Source organism: Vanacampus margaritifer, chromosome 15, assembly GCF_051991255.1.
Source record: "Vanacampus margaritifer isolate UIUO_Vmar chromosome 15, RoL_Vmar_1.0, whole genome shotgun sequence".
In the NCBI taxonomy this organism is placed as follows: domain Eukaryota; kingdom Metazoa; phylum Chordata; class Actinopteri; order Syngnathiformes; family Syngnathidae; genus Vanacampus; species Vanacampus margaritifer.
This window is the reverse complement of record NC_135446.1, coordinates 4,763,470-4,785,439: the sequence shown is the minus strand read 5'-3', so window position 1 is coordinate 4,785,439 and position 21,970 is coordinate 4,763,470. Positions and strand designations below refer to the sequence as shown.

Below are 21,970 nucleotides of genomic sequence, written 5' to 3'. Positions count from 1 at the left end.
CTTCATCAGCTTCCTGTCAACATGATGACTTTGCCAAGTCGCCCGAGGCCAGGATTATACAAAAAAAAAGAGAAAGAAAAAAGCAACAACACAGATTGAGTTTCATGCAAAACATTTCCAGTCTTGTCAAAGAAGCATCAAATTTAGTGACTAACAAAATATGTGAAGACGGATGAAGGGAAGACTTGCTTGGGAGAAGGATGTGTGTATGTTTGTTGAGTGAGCGGGTGTGTTTGTGCGCGAGGAAGGAAGCAAGACGGCCGCGCAGCAGACGACCACCCGCTCCAGTCCGATAATAAAGGAAGACGGGCGCACAGGCTTTTATTTGATTTGTGCCGGTTGAAGGAAACGCCATTGTTTGGTGGATGACACACACTATGTTTTAAGCCATGTGTGTTTATGTGTGTGTGTGTGTTATGGCTAAATACTTTTTCCAAGTAAAATCAACATTTTTAGAGATATATTGTTTTTTTGTTGTTGTTGTTTTACACACCTTTTGAATAATATGAATATTAAAGTGTATTATCAAAATGTATTTTATTTTTTATATATGCTTGAGATTGCACTTGGAAAATGACATTACATTTATATATTTAATTGCAATGTATACTATTATAGAGCATAATGACACAATTAAAAACAATTCACTACTAAAAGTGATAATTTTCCAGATATTTGGTATAGTGTTTTCCCAGGTCTCCCAGGTGCGCTTTGATGATCTTTTTTAGCGCTTTCCCACACAGGTTAGCGTGTCAGACCTTCAGCAACAGAGTCATGTCCGCATTACCTCACCTGCCCCGTGGCTGTGTAAAGCTAGAAGCGTGAATTATTCACACACACAAAGGGCTACAATGTCCTACGTTCAAGCCTATAGGTTACCGCCGTAGCCATCAGTTGCGCGCGCTTCTACCCGTTAGCATAACAGATGGACGCCGGCCATTGTCAGCTGGAAGCTTTCAAAGTAGCAAAAGAAATGTTCGGATGGTGCAAAGCGAAGGTAAAGGTAACTGGATCCTCTATAGACCGGCTGGATAAAAGTCTTGGCGTGACTTCACAAACTGTGTGTGAAGTGACATAGGCAAAATTCTGGTTTGATTTGTACCGTCAGCAAGCATTTTGACAAGCAAGTATAAGATAAGTAACTAATGATCTTATCCACATGATAACATGACATGATGTCATAAAAGTAACAAATATAAATATCAAAATACAGCTATAATACAAATATGCTGAGCTAAAAGCTACAATTAGCTAATTTCCAAGGAAGCACCACAAAACTTATGAAATGCTCTTTTTAGGATATGATTAGTATTTAAAAATAGTACAGATAACTACCCTTAAAATTGTATTTTTTTAATGTTAAGAAATTAAGTTCTATGGCCTGTTACTTAAAAAAAAAAGAGTCAGATATCATTTACACTGCGACATGAAAACATTACTTATTAGAACATGTCAAGGAAAATGTGTTTCTTAATACAGACGCTCCCCTACTTACGAACATTCGAGTTACGAACAACGGTACATACGAACATGTCTGCGCGTACAGTATGTCGAAAAATGTTCGGTAAATTAGATTTTGTATGCGCGCCTTTTTCCGAGTAGTGCTTCTTTCCGCCGCTAATACCGACGCTTGGCGCTGTGAGAGCTCACCCAGCATTGGAGGCTCAGCAACGTGTCGAGGAGGAAGAGGAAGAAACGCCTGTACCCATGAAGGAGGAAGTAACTTTTAAAGCCCATTCCAGCGACGACGAAGACCCTCTCATGATATAAAATCCTCCTCCATCATCTCCTTAAGCATCGAGTACATCTTCCAAAAGTAAGTTAAACTTCATTTTATTTATCTTATTACGTACATGTACATACTGTGTGTGTCTCTCGCTCTCTCTCTCTAACATACGTAGTACAGTACAGCACTGTACGTATTCTCGCCATTTTATTAAATGTTTTTTTCAGTACAAACCAATACAGGTTACTTATACAAGCCTTAAACATACTTATATAAACCTTCAATATACTTATATAGGCTTTAAACATAAATTATAATACAAAATATAGCGCTGAAGCAAAATATAGCGCTGAAGCAACTTACGAACAAATTCACCTTACGAACGATCGCTCGGAACGTAACTCGTTCGTAAGTAGGGGAGCGCCTGTACACTTATATTAGCTAGCCACTAATATTAGGAAGCTTCGGAGAATGAACTTCCAACTTATTAAACTGCATTTGTAAATTAGTTTGGCAAGAGACGACACCAATTATAACAACTTTTATTGTCTTTATCTAGATAATAGTAAGGATATTCCCAATCTGGCAATCACTGTTTATATTTGACTGCCATAAAAGTGGCCTTGAAAGTGCTCATGTCAGAGATTTGAAATAGTGGAATGGCTATAAAATGGATAAGCGTCACTACAAGGTGAAATATCAACATGAGAGAGAAGTAGCGTTAAAACGAAAAGTCCACAAACAACTTCCAAACCAGAAAACGACACCAACTATGACATCCTCTAGGACAAGCGAGTCACCAGGAGGGGAAACAGCACCAGTGGGGACTATAGGCAAGAGGTCAACGGTTACCTCCTTCTGCGTGAGCTCCAGCCAGGCGATATAGAGCGGGAGCCGCAGAAGCCCACTGGAGTCCACCAGACTGCCCCTGTCCTGGGGCAAGAGAGAGACACCACATTAGATGGACCTGTGTGTCATTTATCTCAAATGACTCGCCGGCCTTTAAAAAAAACATGCACAAAAACAACTACATAAGGCAGCTAGCTCTTAGAAGCCCCTGAACACAATTTCTTTCCTGCATGATGTCATCATCTCTCCTCCTAACATACACACATCTTGTATTTATCTTTTTTGTGCAACTTTGAAAGTGGGAGCGTGTCACTGGGATGCACTCAAACCACCAAATAAGGAATATTCTTGTCCTTGTGGTCATCGCTGTTACCATGCCAACTCTTCAATGTTACAACACTGCACCACTTTGTGTTTATTACCTGCTCAACTATCAACACAGTATGTTTATACACAAACGTTCATCAGAGAACACTGCTGTCAGCTACAGAGAGGCCAAATATCTCCTTAAAACCAAAGTACAATATAACAATACAGTAGTTCTTAACACACAAAGGCTCACATTGTTGCATGGACATAATGTTTACCATCATCTAGCCTTTCACCAGGCTCAAAAGCCACAAATCGCACAAAGCAAAGCAACATGAGGCTTCTATTAGTGACCTGACTTCAGTGCAAATTGGGCCAAAAGTACTTTTTAAAACCGTTTACTGTTTTAGAAAAGTGAGAAGGAAGCAGTTAGGAAGATGGAAGGAAGACACGAAGCAAGAAGAAAAGAAGCAAAATTGATGGATCATGAAGAAGGAAGGATGAAAGGACAGAAGGTTGAAAGGAGGGGGAAAAAAGGGTGGATGGATGCAAAAATGAAAGGAAGGAAAAGTACAAAACAAGCATAGGGTGAAAGTTGATGGAGGGAGGGAGGGAGGAAGGAAGGAAGGAAGGAAGGGAGTGAGTAAGTAAGTAAGGAAGGAAAGAAGGAAAGAAGGAAGGGAGTGAGTAAGTAAGTAGGGAAGTAAGGAAGGAAGGAAAGAAGGAAGGAAAAGAGGGAGGAAGGGAGAAAGGGAGAAAGGAAGGAAGAGAGTGAGTGAGTGAGTAAGGAAGGAAGGAAAGAAGGAGGGACATACATACAGTATGAAAGGAAGGATGGGCAAAAGGATGGAGGGAGGAGGGTAGGAAGGAAAGATGTTTGAAAGCAAGAAGGAAGGACAGTGAGTAGGAAAGAAGGGGAAAGGAGGAAACTCAAAAGGAAGGAAAATAATAAGGACAACAAATGGATGGGAGGAGATAAAGGAAGCAGAAAGGAAGGATACAAGGAGGGTGTCAAAGCAAGGAACAATGAAGAAAGAAATGACTAAGGATAAGGAAGAATGAATTACTAAAGGGAGGGCCCCAACACTTTAAGGGTAATGCACCAGGTCAAAACACACAAAGTCACATGTGGACTTGAAACCCTTATACTGGCCTCAAAACCAGAATTGGAAATTGGAAACCTTAAACCTGTTTTACAACATATTTCATAAATGCAATTGTGTGTAAATGTCAGCCACCCTGTTTATCCACTGTGAAATTGTATCTTAATGACAAGAAAGCAACAAGAGCATTTTTACAAGTTTCCAGCACAGTAAGAGAAGGCCATCCTCATTTCCAATAAAGCACATGCCAATAGTGTACACCTATAGCTTAAGTATTTTGCGCTATACTGTGAAGTCACTTCACATGTACATTTTGTTTTGGATGATGAAATGTCTGCCTGAAGCGACATGCAAGTGATAGTGAGAGGCCGGCGAACAGCAGAAGCAGAAACTTCTTTGGCGATAAGACTGCTCAGTGCTCAGCCTGTCTGGGAATGTTGTTGATATTGTATCACTGCGTATGTAACTGCTCACAGTGGCGGAAAAAAACACAGCGAAGAATGCATATAGTGACTCGATAAATAATCGTTCTAGATTGATTATTGATTACTCCTAGGAGTACATAATTGTAAAGAGAAGACCTCGTCAAATTAGGACTTGGAGGTTAAAGGAAGTTACTTTCAACTAAAAAGGAAGGATTTTGGGTGCAAGTCTGACCTCTACTGCAAAGAATGCCTTGAGCTACGTCTTCTCAAACGTTGTGGTAAGCTTTGGACACTCCGGCTCTCCAACGGCCTCGCACGGTGACAACAATGGCAAAATCCTCGCCTGTTTCCACGGCAACCCCTCCTCCCCCAAACCTTTGACCTATTGTTTTTGAGCCAAGGCACCCCAGGTCTTCTGAAGAGCAGCTCTAATAAAATGAAGGGGGGGGGGTGGCGCTGTGTGTGTGTGTGTGCGTGTGTGTGTGTTGTCTGCGGACCCCCTGTGCAATCTTTAACCGTCTCATCATCATCTGACCCACTAAATCACCTTCTGTGCGTGCGTTCGAACATTGTGTGCCCTTATAGGGGTCGTTAACACATGAGTGGGCTCGCGTGAGAATAACAACCATCTATTCATACTTGAGATTTCCATAATCATGATAGTGTGTGAGTGTACATGTGTTTCTACATACAGTGTGTCCAACTTAAACCGGAGATGAAATACACATTCAAGCATATGGACTGCTTTCTTCCTGTTGTTTGTCATTAAAATACACATTTGAATGTAACTTATTAGCAACTTATTTGTTTGTTTAGCAGGTAGCTCGAGTTTGTATTTTAAGATGCATCAATCTCAATTTATGTCCATTTAGAAGCCCTAAAAGCTCCCGGCAGGATAACATCTGATCAAAGTCAACGTTATCTGCGTGGGGGTAAACTTGGCTGACATGCATCTATTCTGCATTGCATCATCTCTTTAACAGTCACCTTTAGGGCTAGGCAAGATAATATAAAAATATGCATATCCATTCATCAACATGTCTATAGTGAGCATTTTGCTGTCTACGCTTACACAAACCCCTCCAGGAAGTAATGCGGGGGTTTCAATTACAGATACAGCTGCGTATCAATTGATTGTCAACCCCTGGCTAATGTTAACGGTATGTGTCAGCCGCTTTGTAAATCACTGTGTGATCTTGTTGTGGATCCACCCAGTGGTTCGTGTGATTATATACTTATGATGATGTGTGTGCAAACAAAAAGAGGAGCAAAAACAAAGAAGGAAGATGAGGAGCCAAAGAGCGCAAAATAAAACCAATCACCCACAGGATGGTGGTGTTGTTTCCAGGCCTGTAAACATATGTATCGCATATGTATGAGTGCCTATTTATGTCATTCCAGAAATCCTGACAATGAGCACAAAAGTGACCCTGCGGCTAACACGGACCGTCATGTTCGCCAGCCATTCGTCACGTGTGATGAATGCTGACCTGTCAAGACCAGTGAAAGAAAACCTGTGTTCCTACTTGAGACAAAGCACCTGTGAAATGTGAAACCATGGTCAAAAAAAGTGGACAAAAGTTAGAAAAATTCTAAATAAAAGTATAATGAAGGAAAAACGCTTTTTTATGACTTGTACAGTTTGTTGGTTATGAGCATGGAACCTCAAATTTTAGCTTTGCCTGTAAAATGAAAATAAACATGTCTTTAAATGTGCTGTAACCACGCCCCACTTACTGTCAACTGGCCATCACATATACAAAAAAATCTTTTAACATATTTGAGCCACAAAAATACAGGACATCCATTTAAAGCCTCCAGTGGCTGGAATATATTCCCCACTGTGACAATCAGGCACTCTAAAGCAGCACATTCTGGCTTTCACGCAGAATTCAAAACAAAGCAAATATTACCTTGCTATCCTGCCTTCACTGCTCAACAAGTCTTTACTTACTTTTCTTGGAATTCCCAGTTACCATGGCGACGCAATTCCCCAAAAAGTCCCATTGGAATGAATGGGAAACCGAAAATAATCAAATAAAATCAAGCACCTTTTTTTGCGCGCGCATATGTTAACCGGCCGATATGAATTTTAGCTCATTTTGTTGCAATTTTTTCCATCCTTTGCTCAGTGTCCCCAAAAAATTTAAGGAATGAAAGCTCTCCCCCCTGTGCGGGTTAAAAGACAGTGAGCAAAAGGGAGACAAATAGCCTTTTAACATTGGTGTGTATTGCGTCGGCTTGAGTGGAGCAATTAGCCTCAGTAACGAGAGACAAAAAATATATTTCCAAAAGTTTCACTTGAACTCGTCACCATGGCCACAATCTTTGCTCACTAGACATCAAATTCGCACATTTTGTAGTCACAAGGGTCTTCTTTCAGACAAACCCACTTTTATTTGGCTAAGGTGTCATTTAGTACCTTTTTTTTTCACTTTAAGCGAGGAGAAGTCGGACTTTTTCGCTTATCTTTTCCATGTTAATTTCGCCGCCTTTTTCTCTTCATTTTTTACTTCATTTCTTAGTTTCCAACCTGCTCTAATTTGGTCATTTTTCATCCGATTGAAAAAATGAGAACATGCTCACGTTCCCCAAACCCTTGCCGTTCTAACAAGCCATTTCTGGAATCTGCATCTTGAACCGTTAAGTCGTGAGAGGCTTTTGTTCGGGGTAAGCGTTTCTCATACATTTCAGTAAATGTGTGTGTGTGATGTGTCCAACATGTTAAAGTCCAATGTGTGTGCGTCAATGTGCATGTTTCTTAAAGCGACAGTAAGATACTTTTAGTTGATTATGGTTAACTTCCACATTTCTTGACCGATTCCAATTGTTTAAATTTTAAACTGTTCAGCTCATTTACATAAAAAAAATGTTTGTTTGTTTTTTTTTTAAAGCACAACATTATTATTTTTTTTTTTTAATGAAATGGAATGGACTGCTATTTAAATACTGTTTATTTTTTATTTTTATAGCAGTCCCATTCAAAATTTCCGCGGAAATGTTTCTAGTTTCTTATACAAGTTATACAAGCACATTAACTGTATTTTAAATGTCAATAAATATTCACTTGATTAGGTACACATACAATGCAATACAATACTGTAGACTTACAGCAAAAAGACTATAAAGTCTTTACAACGATAGCCAGAAATGTCACTATTTGCATTGGTTCCTATTACATTATGCATGGTAATGTTATGGCTTTGAGATACAGAGAGACTGGACAAGTCACAGAAAGGCAAAGAAGTGGAGAATGTTCATGGAATCAAAATTTAATTGGAATTTTGTCTTTCAGCTTCTTGTTAGAGAACAGCAAGTAGTTCAAAACCTACTGACAAGGTAAATACAGTTAAACTTTCAAGGTTATAGTGCATTGTAGGTTCATCCTAAAATGACAGGCCTAAGCCCATCACATCAGTTATTGTGGGCAGTGTACATTGAACTCCAAGTTACCTCTCATTTTCAGAGGTTCGAAGGGTTATCTCATTCCCAGCCTGCTTTAAAACCGATTAGAACAATAGCTGCGGGCTCTGGAAGTTTGTTGGGAAAATAAAACCTGACATGTGACTTGAAGGAGAAGCTCCTCTGACAGATTATATTTCACCTCAAAGTGGATACATGAGACACATTTGGATATAATCACTGGAGATGGTGCTTGATTAAAAACAATTCAAATTAAAAAAAAAAAAGGCAAGAGGATCACCCGCGGGAACTAATTTGAAATAACCTCCTAAGACTATACTGGCAGCTCCTTACCTTGTTGTAGTAGTGGAGCTGCACAGAATGCCACTGGCCATCACTGACACCGCCTGGGACAAAGGGGGACACGGTGGTCTTGGTCTCACCTGGAGGAAGGACAAACCTTATTAGAAGATAGAAGATGAAGCAAACAAATCAATGTTTCCGATTTTAAAAAGTGTCAAAAACAAGTTGCATCATAACTTGACGCAAACCCGCCCATCACAACCACGCCGTGATCATAAATCACCATTTGGGAAAGGCGGTATTCATCTGCGCTGTCAGTGTCTCTACCTGAGCATACCGCCGGCCGCAAATACTCCGGCTTTACTGATAAATGACTTTGTTTGTCAAAGGCAGGAGCGGCCGGCCCCGAGCAAGAATCCACAACACTGACAAGAGTGTTGTGTATGGGTGTTGCTTTAGAAAGCCTTCTTAAACATTTGTCAACAGCAAAATCAATAATTAAATGTCTACAAGATGGCATTTTAATGGCTAAGAAAGGCGGCAAGGTTTAATCCTGAACTAAGGGAACTAAAATGTAATAAGACACAAAGCAAGCATTGTTAATTACAGCATACATTTTAAATGGCATTTGGGGATTATTTTTCAAAATGGGATGTTAAATAGAATAATGTATAATTGTTTAAATCATTTTAATCACAAAACTATTTTCTATATATATTTTTTTTTACACACATGAGCTGACAAAATCTCCCTGGCGGAGGTTTTATCATGCACCCATGTACAGTATTCATCAAGTGCAAAGTTAACACAATAACAATCAAATATTTTCCTCTTCCACCTCTCATTAGCTCGTAATCCGCATGTAATTTCAAAATGAGTGCACTCAACTTTACAGTCATACTTCAGATTTGGCAGTACTCCCAAAACAGGATTCAAGTAATCGTATTGAACTGTATCCCCTCCACCTCTGTGCAACCTCACGACCCTTGTACAGAACCATGGGAAAAATTAATGAGTCGGAAAACAACCCCGATACTCTTTTGATCTGAGGATCAGCAGTTATCAGCATGTGAGAATGCGCACAAGTGTGCGGGTGTTTATTTGACACGGAGTTGGGCACTTTACGATAACATTAGGAGGAAACTGTCAATTGCGTCTGCACGCACAAGCGCAACTACATCAGGATGAACGTCAGGTTTGGAGGTGAATTCGGGAACTTGAGGAAATTAGCCTAACCTCCAGAGAAGGTGAGTTGAATCTGCTCGTCGATGATTTCCAAAGCGATGAAGTCGTGTTTCTCATTGAATCGGCCGTTGTAGAGGAGCAGGGCGTTTCGTTCTCTTGTCGCAAACCTGGTAAGGTAAAAAGCACAAAACAGACCACTTTTTACATCCTTTTTTCCCCATTGTCTTGGAAAACAGAAAAGCTCATTCTAAGTGGTGAGTTAAATTATTAGAGTAAGTAAACTGTAAAAAAAACAACAAAAAAAAAACGTAAGCAATCACTTCAAGTGATTAAGTAAGAGAAAGCAGGAAATGTGTAGCGTATGGGTTTTGGACAGGAAAGCGGGTCCCCCCCCACTCCCACCTTCATTAGATGATGTGGGCCCGTGCAATAGCAAAGCGGCAAACCTGGCCCACGAGTGAGCAAAGTTCACGTGCGAGCTGTTTGGGAATGCAAGGTGAGGGCAGAGGAGTCAGCAGGCAGATGCCAGCGAGCCAGGAAGTCGGCAGGGCTGTAGCCAGACTCTGATAAGGGAAACTCATCACAAAGACTTTCCTGTTTTGAGGGGAGCGCAAATTTTTTTCTCACCATCATACGACTGATTGACTCCCATCATATTTGCTTTAACTTTCCTACCATTGTACAGGAAGCAAAACAAGCAAGAATGTTCTATTATGATATCAACATATGATAACAACTCTCTAATATGCAACTTTTTTCCATCATTAAAATAATGTAAACAAACAAAAAATAGATCAAGAACAACCACAATAAATTTACACCAGAGGGGATGAGATTTGATGAAGATATGAGCATCAAAATGTGTTACAATGTGGTTTTGTGTTAAATCTGTCTCAGATCTTGTTTCGATACATGTTGCATGCACACAAGATTATCCAGATTAAACTCAATTTCAAACACAATTGTGTTCAAAATACGATGGAGATGAGCATGAGCATCTAAATATTGCTTTCTTATGTTAAATCTAAATGTGCTAATATGAATCAGATCCAGATAAATTTTGTGCTACATTACATTTTCTCAGTTCAGCATTCAAATGAGTTAAATGTGGTTTTGTGTTAAATCTGTCTCAGATATTGCTCACATGTGTTCATAGTTATAAATGTTGCATGTAAACAAGATTAGCAATCTCTCTCAAATATATCGAAACAGGTTCCATGTGGTTTTCAGATCCAGATTAAACTCGATTTCAAACACAATTGTGTTTAGATACGATGGAGATGTGAGCATGTAAATATTGGTTTCCTATGTTAAATCAAAATGTGCTAATCTGGATCAGTCTTCTCAGTTCAACTCAAACAAGATTCAACAGAGAAATGAGCATTAAAATGTTAAATTAAATTGCTGTACAATCTGAATCAGTTCCAGATTAAATTTTGTTCCAAAGTACAGTTTCTAACCTTTTAAATGAAATACAATCTGAGGTAAGAGCATGTCAAAATGTAAAATGCAGTAGTTACCCCAAGTACTAAGTTTAATGGCGGCAGAATCTGGATCATTCAAATGACATCTTCTGATTCTGATAAAATGACATTTGATTGATTGGAGCGTTTAAACAGGTCAAATGTGGTTTTCCATGTTAAATTCTGGATCCAAATTACTTTTCATCAATTGTGTTCAGATACAAATGAGAGCATCGAAATATGTTAAATGTGGTTTCTTCATGTTAGATGAAATGGTGGTTTAATCTGGATTAAATCCACTTTACAATTTCTGACCCTTTGAATAAAGTAATATTTGACAGATATGAATGTGGAAACATATTTATTGTGGTCTGCTTCATTAAATGTAACAGCTGCGCAATGTAGATCAGATCCAGATTACACTTCATATCATATTCCATCTTCTGACACTGTGATGAATGAATGTCTAATGCTAAATGTGGTTTTCCACAATATATGGCACAATCTGGATCAGATCCAGATTAAACTTGGTTTTACATTAGTCTCTGTTCTTCACAATAAGATACTGTGCAGTATTAAATTGAAAAGGACTGCAAGGGAATGAACAAAAGGAGGAGCAACTCACATGAGAGAGACGGTAAAGTGGAACCTTTGCCGCAGACCCCTGAAGGTGACGAAGGACTGTCCGGGGAAGCTGCGCGTGGTCATCTCGCAGAAAGGCTTCTCGTACTCGCCCGGTAGACACTTGCACATGAAACCTCCGGCGAGCCTGTTCACACATTCGCCGCCGTTCTTGCACACACCTGGCACGCAGCTATCCGATGAGGCGTTCACCTCACAGTGTTCGCCTATGGAGAAAGAAGAAGGAATTAGCCAGAGTCCATTTTGTTCCTTTGTATCCTCGACATGTCCTCTGAAGCTTTGGTTGAACAGAGGGCCCCAACAAACTAACTCCATCTTAACTACAAAGCCCAAAGTAGGTAATGGCATGTTTGGCCTTATCTAGAGGGATGAAGAGCTCAGTGATGAAGACGATTTACAGGGAGAGACCTTGAAAATTCCTCAGGTAAATCCAAGGATATTGAGATATTAAGATGACCACTTAAGACCATCCAAGTACCACTTTGAGGTGGAATTCATACGACAAATGTACATATCCATTAAAGTATCTTTTTTACTTTCGTTGCGTGTTTAGAGGCTTTAGCTTCTGCAATTCTGCACAGTAAGTAGAGCTACACATTTTTAAAAGTACTCGAATTGTGATTTTGTGGCACTATAGGGGCCATGATCTAAGGTTAAATGTATTATTGTTGTAAATGCAAATGACAACGAATCTTCTCAAAGTCCAAGTTTTTGGTTTTAGTCATAGAAATTCCACTAATCATGAGCAACTGTCCAGATATGATCGGGACCCCGACCGTCTCCACAAGAGCGTGGAACCAGGTAATGGCCCTTCTCTCTGCGGCATAATCCCATTTTCCGTGGAGTGAATTATAAGGATCTGTTTCCCTGTAATGCGGAAACCCAAGGAGAACACTGTCATCAGCCCAATTATGGGACAGCGATGAGTCCAAGTGTTCAACTGTGACCTCTAAAAGGGAACCGGCACTCAATTTTTGGTACGTAAAACATCCTTGGGGGAATAAGGGGGGGCGAGAGCGGGTCAGTGAGTGACCGAGACAGGTATAATGGGATAATGAGATCAGATAAGTTGGAGGAAGAGAAGGGAGGACAGGGCGATGAAGCCTGTCTCGCTCGGACCTATTAGAGAGAGACACAGGAGAAGAGACTGTCGGGTATCAGGTGAACACGGGCAAATATTCCAGAAAAGAGTCTCTCACCGGTGAAGTCTTCCAGGCACTCGCAGGTGTAGCCGCCCTCTCGGCTGCGACAGCGACCGTTGTTCTTGCACGGTCCAGAGTAGCAAAGGTCGATCTCCGTCTCGCAATAGTCGCCCGTGAAGCCGATGGGGCAGCGACAACGCAGCCCATTGATGGGGTGGATGGGCCGGAACAGAACCGTGCTGGATGCGATAAAGGGGGGCGAGCTGTCGAACTTCAGCACGGAAACGCACTTCATGTAGTTCTCACAGGGCTCGCGCAGGCAAATGTTGTCGTCAAATGGCAAAACCTACAAAAAAATAATGAATTTGGAAATATAGTTTCAAAAATGTGAATGCTGGGCTTCATGGGTGTCCAAGCTTGGTCCTGGTCCCTGCTCCAACGCACCTGTTCCAATCAGGCTTATGCAGAGCTTGTTGATGAGCTTCAGCTGTGTTGGAGAAGAGAAACATCCAAAACCTGCCCTCGACACCACTGCCCTAACGTGACATGTTAGGGGGGGAAAAATAATTTGCGTTCCCTTGCAAAGATTGCATTCTCTTGCAAAGATTGCGTTCCCTAACGCAAAAGTGTTTTTAAAAAAAATTTTTTTTTTAAACGAGTTGATGTACTTCCGGGTTGACTTTGGTGTGATCAAAAGCGACGAGGGTGGAGCGTCTACAGCAGTGGGAAAGCTTAATTGAATTTTATTTAGAAAATGTGCTGCCGTAGATATCTATGCTATTGTGCCGCCGCCTCTCACCAGAGCGTTCGAGACTACAGTATTCAAACTGACCCGGAAGTACATCAACCTGTAAAAATTAATTAATTTAAAAAAAAGGCGTCCACTCGCAAAAAACTTTGCGTTATCTCACATTTATTGCGAGGGAACGCAAAGTTTTTGCGAGGGATCGCAATTTTGCAAGAGAACGCAATGTTTACGAGGGTATGCAAATCTTTTTTTTTTCCTACCATGTCACTTTAGGGGCTCCGTACTTCACTATACAGCAAGTACACTTTGATGCTGATTTTCTTTCATTGACTAATGCATGACGGGCAAAATTCAGCCTTCCAATATCAAGGAGTGCATTTTATAGATAGAGTTCAAAGCAAACATGGTTAAGCGGCATTGTACTGCACGCAAATGGAATAAGATGCCAGCCTTGAGTATAAATGCTTTGAAATCCAGATTAAAAACATTGCTTTTTTCCCCCATGAATTTTGATTGAGGTCTTTTAAAACATTTTTAAATCATTTTCATAGTATGGGCTTTTAGTAATTTACAAACCTACTTTTATTTCTTCACTTCAGTTTAAAATGTTCTGTCAATGTATGTGCTTTTAATTATTTTGGTAAATTACTTTTATTTTTTTTGGTTTGCTTCTGAATGTCTGTTGTGGCTAACACAATTTTCTTATTGGCTTTTGTGGCAGCAATGATGATGTTCTATGAATTCTGCCTAGTAACAATTCAGTGGTCGAATATTTGTGCATCATTAAACAACACTAATATAAATATAATTATTTTGAAGCACAACTATACTGACAACCTGGTAACCGATGCACTAGGTATAAATAACCAAGCATTGGCTCTCTCTTTTTTGGACCGAGCAGCAGGTTTGTGTTTGTGTCCAATCATCCATACGTGCATTACCTCCTGAGATGATATGAGCCTGAGCAGAGTCCTGTTCAGGTAGATCTGCTCCTGCAGCTCCTCTGAAGGAAAGAAGGTCCCCTTGCCGGGCCCTCCTCCGGGCTGCATGGCCGAGAAAGTGACATTGAGGATGGAGCCTTGCACGTCCGTGTCGTTCTGGATGTTGAACACAAAGACGGCGTCGCGCCTGGTGGAAAGCACCGCCGCCACGCCGTCCACGAAGAGGCCGAGCAGGGGCGACAGGAAGCGCTCCTGGGACATGTTCTCCAGTCGTACCGTGATGCTGTTGGTCAGCATGTCGTCAGTGATGATAGTGACGCGGAGCGTGCAGAGCGCCGAGGTGGTGTGGAGACCATCTGGAAAGAAAAAGTGAAGATACTTGAAGCTCAGCAAAATGGATCCCTGAATTGTTTGCTTTTTCGTCAACAAAATGTCAGGCGACTTTAGTTGTTTCGCAGCATGAGGACGCTCATGACACCAACCATCCACAGATTAGATGTCGGAGGATAACTACCAATAGAAATCTCTGTGATAGCACTGAAGCAATCCGATTGGCTGAAAACACAATCCAATATTTCCAAACTGACAAGTAATTGAACTGTACAAGGAATCACAATAATACACAAAACAACCAGCACAAAAGTACACTGGTGTCATTCATGTCCAGGTGTGTGTGTATTTCCTTACAACTATCAAGTTACACACACCATTTGTCTTGTCCTCGACTGTTTTCTCGATGGAACAATAGGTTCAAAATCAGCTTTATGTGCATACTATGTAATAGCTATGTACTGTAATTTGATCCCTTGCATACCAATTACTGACTATAATGTTGTGGTGCCTATGGAGGGTTAGCAAAAGGCTACAGACTGCACAAGGCCTTGGTGACATAAAACTGACAACAGGTGGAGGGGGCGGCATGAAATAGATCATACTGATTAGGCTGAGGTTATGTCCACAGTATGACAACGTTTTGAAAAGCTGTTTTTTTACTCTGGATTAAACCTCTGTTGATGAGGGAAAAAATTCTGTCAACACGGAAACGTATTTGGAAGTTGTCGAGCGCATGCCGGAGCAGCAGGTGGCGCTATGTCCGGCGCGGGGGGGTGAGGGAGTCACGGTGGGCTTTGGTCACAGTTGCCTCATCACTCTTAGACAAAGTCAAGCTGGAAAGAAAATAAAACTTGTATATTTTGGTTAAATTGGAAAAACATTAAAATATAATTTATTTAGGGTAACAATGTTAGTCAACAATTTGCTTGTTTGTTTTTACTGATAATTACAAGGTGGTGCTCAAATGTAAGGGACAACTGTTCTTTATGTGGAAAGCCAACTGTTTAAACACTTCAAATAACCAACTTAAAATTGTATCAAAGTTGTTGCCTTGACGTTTTGGGTTTTTGTTATGTTTGTTTGTTTATTTATTTTTTACAGAGTGACATAGTGGGGACAGCTTTCGGCACTCCTGCCGTGTTACACTTTGCAGGATAGTGAAATGAAAAGAGCACAATGGATTGAAAATGACAATAATAATGCAAAAACAGCCCAAAATTGTGTTTTGGCTTGTTTTTGTTTTGGGAAATTGAACCCATTGACCAAATAGCCTGAATATTATATATTTCTTAATACACACATACAAAATAACCCTCTATTTGTTCTCAATCAGGTGACTAAACAAAAAAAGCAGCAAGACATTAAAGTTAATTGTTATGTGTTAAGTAGATGGTTCTTCTCTCATTCCGGGGGGCCACCTGTGCTATTTATAGAGCCCACCAGCTGCTAACACGGCATAACACACACATGCAGAAAGGATGGGCTGAACCGTGGAACCGACGGGTGTGTCGCTTGCAGACGTGATGGAAAAAACTGTTGACTAATCATTCAAAAATAAAGAGGGGAACCAACATACACAATTAGAAACCTCTCTCTACATCATGCGGTTCATGGCCACACACAGGCAAGCACACACACACACACACACACACACACACACACACACACACACACACACACACACACACACACACACACACACACACAGCGTATGATTACTATTGACATTTATCACCCTGAAAGACAATGGTAAATGAGAGCCAAAAATTTGAAATCCACAAGAGAGGTAAAAGCAGGAAACTTTAACGTCAATGCATTAAGGAAGGAAGAAAATAAAAAAATTCTCCACACCAACTCTTTTACAGCAGTTAAACGTTTTACAGCAACAGGAACTTCCTGTTTCAGGTGTTTTAAATGCCTCAAAGCTGCCATCTACTTTCTCCCCTTGCTTCCAATGGAAACATTTAAATCAAAACAAAAATCAGCCAGAGCTGCTTGCAGCCAATCACAGGCAGCAAAGGTCCCTATAGGATAAATGTGACCAATCAGGAAGGTAGGTACGCACAGACATGTTAGACGACCGCTACTGATGAAAACATCATGATAATAACACAGACAAAAACACTAATTGCTTCACTAGTTACACTTGACTAAATTAATCTTTAGAATTTTTGGTTGGAAGCGGAGATTAAGACATTGTTTTAACGAGATACCTTGTTTAAAAATTAAAAAAAATCTAACTCAAATATGAATGGCACAAAAGCAGTACCATCTACACTTATCAGCAGAAAATAGAGACAACGGCACTTGTCAATGTTTTGCTAGTTACACTTGACTGAATTAATCTCTTCAATCCACATTTCCCCATTGTGGGAGAAATACAGGTTATATTACATTTTAACATACTGCAACATTATTTTAAATTAGTAGTTAACGAGATAGCTAGCTAGAGAGAGAGATACAAAAAAAATTGCTACAAAAATAAATTACACATTAAGGATGTCCGGATCACATTTTTTTGCCCGAGTCAAGTCAAATTATTTGGAGAATCTACCGATACAGAGTCCATTTTGTAATACCCAGATGCATATCTAGCCCATTTTTGGGAATGCTTCAGCACCCCCAAAGTGAACAATAGCACCCCCAAAATATAGATACATTTTGTGTGTTCTTTTTACCAAGAGATACTTATAGCTATAATATATATATATATATATATATATATATATATATATATATATATATATATATATATATATATATATATATATATATATATATATATATATATAAACCATATAGTTTAAAAGTAATATTTAAACAACAAAAACACAGTACACCCCCCATTTGATTGAAAATGGTTTGATCCACCTCGACCGAAAACACTAAAGCTCAATTTTGAAGTATTTGTGTTAAAGACAAGATGTAAAAAGGCAAAGATTAACTAGTGCTAATGCCAATTTGTTTTCTTAATGTTTTATGATATGTCTGCACTTCTACCATACACAGACTTGTACATGCATTATTAATATTATTTTGTAGATTCAAGCGCATTTCTTTTTTCATGTTTATGTTATGTATGTTTTTTATGTCATGGCTGTTAATGTATTTTATATGTCGTGTGTTTTATTTAAAAGAAAATTTAAAAAACAAATCCAAGGTCCATTTTTCGTTAATTCTCACTGAAACTATGGGGAGCTGGTTTTGTTGAGGAGCTGTTGTATCAAAAAGAGTACCCTTCCCAAGAAATTAAGGTTGGGATGTTTATATTTTAAGTAATTTTCTTCTTTGCATAACTTTTATTAGATTTGGTTTACTCACTGACTTCCCATGCAATTTTTGGAGCGAGAAGTACCCCAAAACCACGACAAGCGACCTATCACAAATCTCAACCCCCCCCTATTTCTTGTACCATCCAAGCACCTCCAAACGTCTTTATAGCACCTCTAAACCTCTGATCCTAGAATCGCAATACCGAATAAGGCTAAATATTGGACTCTTATGATAACTTGGGTGCAAGTAACAAGCCACTGTGCCCTTCATCAGGTTGTTGACTTTAAACACGATCATGTGCCAACTGAGAGAGGATCATTAACCGCAGGAATGCACGGCGGGTTAATAGAAAGACAGAATATAATGTAGATCTGCCAGTCCAGCTTTGCACAAGCGCACAGCCAAGAGCGCTTTGCACTTGCACACAAAAAAGTTCTGATTCTGTCGACAAGACTGCTGACGTGCGAGCGCGGCTGAGGAGGGGGGATACCCTCTCATCGTGCGCGGCAAACGCTCCAGACGTGAGAATGTGATAGAAAATGGTCATAAAGAACAAGTAGGAGGCTCTGTCTGCGTATTTCAGTGGAAGAATTATGTCTGCATGTGTGGCCATATATCAGCATGCCTGCACTCTCAGCTGTTACAGTCCAATTTCCCCTTCAACACCTGCAACTCTTCAGGGGGGGTTGGGGGGGCATGAAAGAACACCCATTGCATTTCCATTCATTTTTTTCCTACTCGCTAATGTCATGAGAAACACAAATGGAGTGACAGCGATACCTTAAAATAAGACTGGTATTGGCACCAATACCGATACCTGGCATTGGTAGCCACCCATCATAGTCAGGAGGATACCACCTCTGCCTCAATTTGAGCCAGGAAAAAACCCTGAATAGGGACTTTGGGGAGCACTCGTTTTGGCTAGAAAACAACAGAGGTGCACACATGTTTATGAATTGATGTTTAAAGTTTACTCTGGGTGCGACAGACAAAAGTTTGAGAAATAGAAGCACTCATTTTGGCTACAGAAACACACGATTATACATTTTAAAACATCTTCAAATTTGATTGCATGTAGTTTATATGAGAACAAACATTTCATAGGGGTGTGGCATTTAAAAATGCTTAGGAACCACTTGTTTAGGCAAACGAACCACAGAGGTACGTACAAGTTTAGAACGTTTCAAGCATCTTCAAATGATATGTTACTTTTGTAGTTGACTTCTTTTTTTTTTTACATTTATGAGGGGTGTGGCGCATAGAAAAGCTTGGAAATCACTACTTTATGCTCAACAACACACTTCCTCTGATAATAAGTGCAACAAACATTTCATGAAAACTGTGACGTAACTCTGACCTCACAATTAACAACAAATAATCATACTGAAGGACCAAGGTCTCAAGCGGTTCATGCCGTAGCCAGCCAAGCCCTTAACCTTTCACTTGACGCGCGCTTGAATTCGGCACCCCACTGTTTTCGCAATAACGCCACCGAGCTGAATGGCCCCTCACAAGTCCTAGACAAGCGCTCTCGGTTAGCCGCACTTAAAAGCCGAGTGCTCGGGAGCAGTAAGGCCCAGATCCGACTTGGCTAGAATGTCAACGTTAGTAGAATGGCAGCACTGTTCCAACTGAGACAAATGAGCAGTATAAGTACTATAATCCTTGAAGATATCATTCCACCCGCTGTGATACACAAAATCAAGCCTAACAGTGGCAAAGTAACGAGCACCGCGCAAACACGGGCGCTGTGCTCTCCACTACTACATCCACTTGATTGACTTTGCCGTCTTTCTTCACTTCACTTCAGTCCCGTGCTGACTAATCACGTTAACTCCCACCAGCTTCCTCTTATTAAAGGTTCAAAGGCTGCGGCTTGCAGGTGTCATCTAGCTCTGTTCTCGCCTCTTGATGTGACAGCAAAAAAAAAAAGTCAATGTCTACCCTGCAGGAAGAGATTTATAGGCCTTTTTTTAAACCAGACAAATACAGTAAGTTTTTATTTATGAGACATTTTCATTGACAACGTATGTTATACTCTATAGTAGATAGAAGATTAATTAAATTTCATAATAATTCATGGATCATTTGTTTTTTAAAGCAAAAATAAATAAAATATATAGTAAATCTAGCATTGTTAATGCAGATTGAATTATTCTTTGTATTTATTTATTTTTAAATACATGGGAATAGGACCTTTGAAAAATCGCAATATTAATCAACTGCAATTTTTTTTTTTTACTATTGTTCAGCCCCACACCACCACTGTTGTATTTGAGAACCACTAGACAAAATTTCATCTGTTTTTCAATTTCAATTTTTTATTGCCACTGTGCAATGAAAAAAAGTCGCCCCCCCCCCCCCGCTTTAAAAAAAAAATCCAAAACACTAAGCAAAAACATGTTATATTTTATACAATACAGTTTTTATTTATAATTGTACAGAACATTTTACTATTAGATAATATTTCTTAAACATAATTTTTTTTTTTTTACCTTTTATTTCTTTTCTGTCCTAGGAATGTTTTAGCAAAGAAAATTTGAACATTTAAAATCGTAATTTCTTGAACTGATGGTACTTTAAGTACTTTACTTTTTTCCAAAGTTTTTTTTTTGATAACTTCAATGTGTTGAGCAAGTGTGCAAGTGTTTGTGTGTGTGCTCAACTGAATAGGATTATTAGCTCATTCAAAAGGCCCTTTTTCCCATCACAATTATAGCAAGGTGAAGAGTCAAATGCTCCTTCCTACCCTGCAGAGGAGTGCGACCGCTCAACTATAACCAAGAACACATGTGAACAATGCAAAGACCGCGACGCCTAATCAGCAGTTTGTCACGCACTAAATTGCCACACTGACATGCAAATAAATATGTTCACGCTGCAATACAAATAATCTAATCAGACACAACCCCGATCTGGTTCGATAAGCTGACAAATAGTAGCTTTGGAGGTGGGGTGAGCGGGATCAAAAGTTCCCTCCCAGGTTGAAGTGTGTTGCTCTCTTAAGAGCCACCCAACCATGAATGGGCCAATCGGAGTCTAGGATCCATTACAATGACACCAGATCTAGTCTCAAGCTGCCTGCTGAATTTTTTTCCTTCCCTTGCTTAAAATGTGACTGATTCATGAGCAAAACTTGAGCGTCATAATAATTTCTTTGTTTTTGGTTTTCAACCTCCACCCTTCATTCCAGCTCTCTGTTCCTTCCTCTCCTTGTCTCCAAGGAGGTGTCTGGTTACAGTTATTGTTGGTGCTGGTTACTGATAAATAGGGTGCCTGGTTACCAACTGGCACGCCATTGGCTCTGTCCAACAAAGCGCTGGGAAGGAGGCGGAATAGGGTCGTGATGAAAGGGGGTCGTCGCCATGGGAAACGCTGAGACTTGTGTCTAAATGCGGTTAAATAGAAAGTCGAGCAACTCCTCGACTTGTTTTGCTTGGCCAAAGCTGAAGAGACACTGACCCTTCTGACACCCTCACAGACACCTGCTGAATGGGTCGCCATCTTCCTACACCCCATCTCATGTTAACTGTTGCTAGCTGGGAAGCTGGAATACAAATATATGTTCAAAACAAGTCAATACTTTGTATTAAAATATTACTTATCATAGCTTATGAAAAATTAAAAAAATTGGAGGGGAAATTAAATATACTAACACATAACGATACTGATAGACATAACACCTGTAATAAGTCTAATGACACAACTAGTTGTTATGACATTGGACAATTGCCATACTTTTCTGTTATTCAAAATTTTATCCCTCGCTAGACCAGGACCAAAGAGAATTCTCCAAAAGGCAGAAAAAGACATAATTGTCATAATAACTCGTCATTCATCATCCTTGGAAGCTTCTGGATAATCTCGGTTGTCAGGACAAAACGATTACAATTACAAGAAGGTAGCACTGACGTTTAAAAAAAACAAAAAAAAAACATAAAAATGTATTTTCTCAACGGAGTTCTTTTTGTAGTGATTCATAGTGGTGAACAAGATCAGGCCAGCCCATGTTGCCTTGTAAAAGCACCATGTCACTGTTAATAAGTGTAGCGCTTCACATTGCACTCAATGAGTCACCAGTCAGGGGAATTGTATCTCAATCACACTCCATGTTTTACATGCAGCG

At 39.9% G+C, this 21,970-nt stretch overlaps 1 protein-coding gene across 11 annotated transcripts in view; it reads right to left on the bottom strand.

Moving 5' to 3' along the window:
* celsr1a (cadherin EGF LAG seven-pass G-type receptor 1a) overlaps positions 1 to 21,970 on the bottom strand; it is a 60,330-nt gene that overhangs the window by 24,398 nt on the left and 13,962 nt on the right. For 7 of the 11 annotated variants that reach the window (XM_077544579.1, XM_077544578.1, XM_077544580.1 and 4 more), the window contains exons 2-7: positions 14,239 to 14,594; positions 12,607 to 12,895; positions 11,391 to 11,613; positions 9,354 to 9,469; positions 8,169 to 8,257; positions 2,579 to 2,659 (exon numbers count right to left, since the gene is read on the bottom strand). In XM_077544579.1, coding sequence (XP_077400705.1) covers positions 2,579 to 2,659; positions 8,169 to 8,257; positions 9,354 to 9,469; positions 11,391 to 11,613; positions 12,607 to 12,895; positions 14,239 to 14,594 — 1,154 coding nt within the window. The remainder of the gene's footprint in view (positions 1 to 2,578; positions 2,660 to 8,168; positions 8,258 to 9,353; positions 9,470 to 11,390; positions 11,614 to 12,606; positions 12,896 to 14,238; positions 14,595 to 21,970) is intronic. The other 4 variants (XM_077544585.1, XM_077544586.1, XM_077544588.1 and 1 more) reach the window with 1 other exon arrangement.